The 7,420-nt window shown below is 31.5% G+C and overlaps 1 protein-coding gene across 1 annotated transcript; it reads right to left on the bottom strand.

Moving 5' to 3' along the window:
- Positions 1–3,503: 3,503 nt before the first annotated feature.
- Positions 3,504–4,157, bottom strand: LOC131153668 (uncharacterized). The gene has a single exon (XM_058106118.1). It carries the CDS (start codon positions 4,155–4,157, stop codon positions 3,822–3,824), a length of 336 nt encoding a protein of 111 aa, XP_057962101.1. The 3' UTR covers positions 3,504–3,821.
- Between the last annotated feature and the right edge of the window lie 3,263 nt (positions 4,158–7,420).

Below are 7,420 nucleotides of genomic sequence, written 5' to 3' on the forward strand. Positions count from 1 at the left end.
TCTCTCCCGTGCACAGGCGAAGGATCTATCACGGCTGCAGGTGCTCTCTCTTGGTGGTGATGGCCTCCTCGGGTCGCAGGTATCTCTTACGCAGCTGATGGAGGAAGAAGCCTCACGGCTCTGCAAGGGAAGCCACACCCACCTCCCGTCGGATCCTTCTCCGGTGCGGCCTCACTCTCCCGCGCGGCTGAAGAACCCTCGGCTGCAGGTGCTCTCGCTCACGGCCGCTGAAAAACCCTCTCTTGCGCTCGGGTGCGGCAACCCTCTGAACCTGCAAATAGAATTGTCAAGAACCACCCCCCCCCCCCCGGTGTTGCTGTTTTTCCTGAAGCTGCGAAGACGCCTCCCCAGATCCAGCGCCCTTGCGCTCTACTGTTCAATTTTACAACTAAAGGAAGGATAAAGTAAATTACAACAATGCCCCCCTAACAAATAAAAAATCACAGCAGCCATTTGATCTGTAGCAGCGTGGACGGCTCAGATATGTCCTAGATCAAGCTTGACACTCCTACAACATGATAACAAATAATTTCATTAACACGCTATGTCACATTATTATATCATTGATTTTCTTCTTAATATTTGCAAACTTTACTTTGATGTGATATTCTTTAATTGTAATTTTACTTATAATTACTTATACGATGTGTGTATATATATATATATATATATATATATATATATATATATATATATATGCTGGAATGTATAAAAAGAACTTCCCTTAATCTTACTCCTTTTTAAGTTTGGTGGGGAGATCAAATCTTTACCTAGTGGTCAATTATTGTGTACATACTTTTGGTTTACTTACAAGGATGATATAACTACTAATTTTTGAAGTTTCTCTTTTTACCCAAAAATTTATTAGGTCAAATTGTTTCACTGCGTAATTTATTAGATGGTTAATCAAATTCTAAAATTGTGAGCAATTGGTGCTTTGACGAAAAGAAGAAAATTTATTAGGTTAAACTTTTTAAGATATGTTAATTAGATTTTAAATGGTGAATTAAGTCGTGAAAAATTGGATGGATTGGTCAAAGGGGATTGATTATGTGCTTAATTAAGATATGAAAATCATCTAAGCCACCAACATTTTAATGATTTTACTAGTTGTTTTGGTGAGCTAATCTACATTTTTTTTTTCTAAAATAAAGAGCCATCGCTTGAAATTTGCTCACAATCTAATTATCAAAAATGCAATTTATTCTTTAAAATTTGACATAATTAGACAATCTAACTTAATAATTGCTCTCATATAAAAATAAAAATAAAAAATTGACTCATTAATTAGTCAATTTGCACAACTTAAGCATCACTTTTATAGTTTTATATCTATTGATGAGAAGTTATATAGAGGACCTCTCACTCCATGTGTCTGTGTGTCTGTTTTAGATCTTAGACAGACCAGAGACATCTTGTTTTGCTCATTCAAAAAACAAAATGGATAATTTTTTTACTATTATTTTTTTTTTGTGGCTGGGAATGTTTGGAAAAAATTAACCATTATAAAAGAGATGAATCCAAAATTGTTCAACGAGGAAAAATATGCATCAGGATATTAGATGTTATTCATCAAAAATTTAATTTTCCAGACATCAGATGGATTGGAAGCCTTTTATCATTACATTTACATGCATTTACATAAAAATATCCTTTAATTCTTTATCAAGCTGTCTTAATTTGAGGTGGGTGCAATTATTTACTCATAGTCCTTCTCTCTCTCTCTCTCCATGTGTCTGTGTGTTTATTTTAGATCTTAGACAGACCAACATCTTGTTGTGCTCATTCAAAAAACAAAATGGATAATTTTTTTTTTTTGGTGGCTGGGGATGTTTGGAAAAAGTTAACCATTATAAAAGAGTTAAGTCCAAAATTGTTAATGAGGAAAAATATGCATTAGGATATTAGATGTTATTCATCAAAAATTTAATTTTTATCATTACATTTACATGCATTTACATAAAAAATTCTTTACTTCTTTTTATCTAGCTGTCTTAATTTGAGGTGGGTGCAATTATTTACTCATAATCCTTCTCTCTCTCTCTCTCTCTCTCTCTCTCTCTCTCTCTCTCTCTCTCTCTCTCTCTCTCTCTCTCATGTTAGAACTAAGAACTAAGTTTTAGCTAGAAAAACTATAATTAAGGCTCCATTTGGATCAAAGATTTATTTAAAAAAAGAAACAAAAGAAAAAAAAATTATTCTCCACCATATTTTCTCTTTATATTAAGATACAATTTAAAAAAAAAATTTCACTCTAATATGACTAAATATTAAGAAATTTCAAATGTTAATAATGTGTGAAATAAATTGTTCATTGATCTGTTATATATTTTATTTCTCGCTTATCTTAATAATCAAAAATTAAAAAAAAAAAAAAAAAATTCGTTCATATTTTTCTTTCGTTTCTCTAATATTTTTCAAGTTCCAAATCAGTCCTATGAAATTCTAATATAAAAGAATAGGCTCCAGAAAATGAGTATGTATTCCATAATTAACTAATGTCAATGATGTTAGATTATCACTTTACCTAAAAGCTTAAACTGTTAGGTTGTGGGCCAACAATGTATATCAAAGTTTTAACACTCTCCCGCACGTGCAACCCGATAACACATGGAGAGATAAAAACATGATAAATAACACCCATAATAAGGAATGCAATTCTTTTAAATTGCGGGCAACAAGACTAGAATCCAGGAGCTCCTGGTAACCAGTTTTGATGTCATATTAGATTATCATTTTACTTAAAAGTTTAAGTTATTAGGTTATGAACCAACAATGTGTATCAAGCTTTAACAAATGCAAACATTCCCATCCTTTACTTGCAAAGCCATTGTCATATTAATTATCAAGAAAAATAAAATATATATAATTAATAATTAAAAATTTTTAATTTTACAAATTATTAATATTTTATTTATTTTAAAATTTGGTCACATTAAAACATTTTTTAAAATTTTTAGTAAGTTCCCTACAAATATTTTTATTTTCTTTCCTTAATCCAAACAAACCCCAGCTGAGCCCAAATTGCATATATCAACTTCCATTGATGTATTACTTGTGTCCCACTTCGATCCTGATCCATACCTTCAAAAAAAAAAAAAAAAAAGGTTTTTTATCTTGAGATGAAAGCCATTCCAGCTATGAAGCCCCATCTCCTATGCTGTCAAATGGAGCTCACGTCTGGAAAACACGCCATTAATGCATATTATTCTTTAATTAAATTGCCAATATATATATAGACACGCCATGCATTCACATTGTACCTCATGTTTGGCTGGCTGTAGGGCTCGGTCTTGGTCTTTTTAAACCTACAGACTCGGGGCCATTGATTTATTTATACATAATTGACTTTTGTCAGTTCTCAATTTGATTTTCTCTGCAAGGTTTCTTGCAGTTTCTTTCTTTCCAAACAGTACTACTTGATGGGATCATTGATCCTCATTGATTCCAAGCAGGCTACAAATATTAATGGGTGAACCATAATCCATCACACAGTTAATTAAATCTCCTTGTGTACATGTGTTTGAAACTCTCAACACAACAGTAATCAACTCAACTAGCAAAAATTGCTGCTAATAATTGAAGGACAAATCAATTTAACAATCCCAAACAACCATTACAACAGCAGCACCAGTTGTAAAATGAAAACCCAGTTTCACTTTTTCCCCCAAAGTAGACAAGAAATGGAGATTGATCATGTGTGTGTATATATATATATAGAACAGCAGCTGGTGTAAAGGAAAATCACACTTGGAATGTTTTGACAGAAAAGCAGAAGACAAGAAAGAGCTTGCTAGCTAGCTAGATTGAGCTAGCCAATTTCAAGTACTGAACAAAGGTGGAAAGCTGGCCATGGTCTCGTTTCCACTGCGAAGCAAGCGTTTAATTGCTTTTAACCGGCTCGAAACTTGTCTTTGAAGGCGAGCTTTGGCTATGGACATGGACAATAACACGCTCCCCCGCAGCCTCTTCAACCTCCTCCCAATCTTGATCTTCAGCCTGCAAATTCTCACTCTCAGGCACGAAGGTCTTCTCCGGCAAACATCGGCTTTTTTGAGAGCTTTGTAGATCAAGAACTGGGCCCGCCGATGCTTTCTCTCTTCTGGGTCTTCACTGTCCATCTTAGAGTAAGCATATGGTCTGTTTAGCACATTCATTTTCTTGGGAAGACAGAGAGGAGATGGAGTCTGAAGCAAAGCTGAAATGGGTCGAAGTTATATTTATAGGGCATGGGAGAGTTGGTGCCTTGGTGGTCTCTGTGGGGTTAACGGATGAGATCATACGGTGATGACACACAGCGTGTGCATTATTGTTTTGGAGGGATACAATAGAGAACAGGTTCTGAGCTGGAGATAAAAAAAAAAATTAGAACAAGCAGTGCTGAAATGAATATAGCTAGTTAACTATTTGGGGCTTTAATGACAAATTAATATCCAGCAACTCAATTGTCCCAGGGAGATTAATTTAGCACAGTTGATTGGGATCATCTCTTTATATAATATAATATAATGTAGTTTCAGACCCAGGTATGTCAATTACAACTATCATGTTAGATCACAAGATCTTGGGGAAAATAGTAAAATAGTACACCAAAAAAAAAAATTATTATTTTTAAAAAAAAAATGTGTAAAATGATTTCACTTTTGCCCACTCATTGGGATCCGATGGGTCATTTTTTTAGCTTTCAAAGTGAGCGATAAGGGTTTGATTCTCCTCGATCAAGAATTTGACAATGTACGATATATGTGAGCCGTTGTATAAATCTGTCACGAATTAATATTAAAAAGGGTTTGAAAAAATGTATAGTTAATTTCTTTGGTTGGTAATTTAGGTATTCCAATTACGTAAGCTATAGTCGGTGTAAGTCCCCAATGAATCAAAGAAAAATTATGACTCAAGAAAACAAAAGAGACTGTGACATCCCAATGGTTTTTTGTTGGGCAAAGGTGGAAGAGATGAGATTGACCCAAAGAGAGAGAGAAAAAAAGAGAGAGAGGACTGGGAAAGAGATCTAGAAAGGCATCCAGATACAATTGAGATGATGCCCTCATAGTTTTCTGGGGAAAATCCTTCCTTTAGAGTCAACCCTCCAAGACAATTAAGCTCAAGCTAACCCTACCCACCTTAGCCATCAGGTTACTTTGATCTACAAATAATCATTGAAAAACTTAAAGAGGGACACTCTTCCACGTTTGGATTCATAATTCATGGTTATAATGAAAGCATATTATAGTATAAGTCTCAAATTTCCACATGTTGTAAATCTCATACGTAAATACTTTAGTTCTATTTGGGCGAGTTAGCTTAGTTTGATTCTTTAGTAACTTCTTAAAGCAATCATAAAGGAACCGATGAAAAAGAGCTCTTCCATATAATTTTAAAAAATATTTCTTCTTGTGTAAAAAGAAACTGTTGGAAAGAAAAAGGTTGGCTTTAAAATATTTTAAATGACTAAAATTGATATGTACTTTTAAAAAATATAATCAATGCATTATTAATTTTATAATATTTGAAAAAAAATCAGGGATAACAATGGAATTGAATAATTTATTAGAAAAAAAATTAATTTTTATCTTTTAAAGGTTTTAGATCTATAACCTTTAGAAATCCTCAAAAAATATTAAAATTTTATTTTTTAAAATATTGAAAAAACTATTTACCAAACACATTTAAGATAGCTTTTACTTTTAAAATATATATATATGGTCAAACTAAAACTGCTGTAATTAGAAAATGAATAAGCATGGCACGCGTGGCGTGGGATGGCATTGAAGTATATAACAAAATGTTATGTGTAGAGTTCTCTTGGTTCACCGGTGGATCTGATTCCATAAAATAAGAGAAGAAAGGGAAAAGATAATATATGTTTGCGTCTCTGACCAAAATGCATGAAGTCGTGGTTATTGATTTAAAAAACAAATCAATTTGAAGCAGACGCCAAAGACGACACTGTTTCCCTCTCAACCCTAAATCTCCTATTTAATTCTTGTTTAGTTTTCAAAAATTTTCTGTGTTTTTTATCCTTTATTTTTTTTTATAATTACAAAAATTAAGGTCAATATTATTATTTTTATTTTTGATAAGCCTGTTTAGATTTATTTCTTATTTAGCTTTGGTTGGATTTGTAGTCATGTTTTGATTAATTGTTGGTATTATTTTTGGGAGGCCTTTAAATTTTTTATCTGTAATCTCCCAATGTTTGTCTTGTAATCACATTATTCTTCCGTCAAAAGTGAGGGTATATCAATAAATAAATAGAGGTGTCGCCCTCCTTTAAAAAGAAAAAAAAATCGATTTTTAACATTTGTATAGAAGTTGTTTAATTGTGAAAATATTTTTATTTTTTATTTTTGATTTTCCTAAATTTAAAAAAAAAAAAACTTACCTTATTTTGAATTGTAAAAAATATGAAATATAATTTCTTTGTATTCTAAATTTTCCCCTTTGTGTTTTGACCAAACATCAGGAGACACTATACCCCTTCGTATTATTCAAAATGTAAAAATTAATGTTAAAACTTGATATACATCGTTGCCCACACTTTTAGATAAAGTGGTAATCTAACATACTATCAGAGCTACTTATCAGGAAGTCCTGGGTTCTAGTCTTATTGCCCGTAATTTAAAAATATATATATTAAATTTTTTATTATGGATGTTATTTATCATGTGTTTATCTCTCCATGTACGATTAAACTTTTAGGTAAAATGGTAATATAATACGCTGTTATTTTTTTTTTAATGAAAAAAATACTTTTTGATAGTATAAAATTCCCCTAAATGATAATACTCTTTTTTTTTTTAAACCTCCAAACAACAATTAAATTATTTACTTGAGTCACCATTGTTATTAAAGGGTGATTAGGTATTTTCCTATGAAAGTACTATATATAATAATCACCACATATATTGAATATTAAAATAAGAATTCTAGATATTTATGTAGTGTCTAATATCAATTATTATCTATAAATCTAAAAAAATTAAGAGAATAATAATATAATTCTAATGAAAATTAATTAAAATAAATTACTATTAACTAAAAAAATTAGAGATTAGGCCGACAAATATCTATCCCCTCCATCCATGTGATTAAAAAATCACTATTGCTCTCATCTATCCTTCCGTTGATTAATTATATAAAACACTTAAAAACATTTGATTAAACGTAAGTTAACAATGTTATAACTTTTCATTATTTTAAAAATCACAAAAAGGGTTAATGACAATAATAAAATCAACTAAGGAGTTTGTGATTTTTACTATTTAAAAAAGAAGGGATAATTTTAAATTCTTTAAAAATTCAAAAAATAATTTAAAATAAAACTACATTTCACAACAAAAGCTCCTAGACTCCACACCAACCAGTTAAATTGCTACGAATGCTACATATGAAATCAATGAGCGAGCTGAATAATTAA

The sequence above is a fragment of the Malania oleifera genome, chromosome 4 (assembly GCF_029873635.1).
Source record: "Malania oleifera isolate guangnan ecotype guangnan chromosome 4, ASM2987363v1, whole genome shotgun sequence".
Lineage (NCBI taxonomy): Eukaryota > Viridiplantae > Streptophyta > Magnoliopsida > Santalales > Ximeniaceae > Malania > Malania oleifera.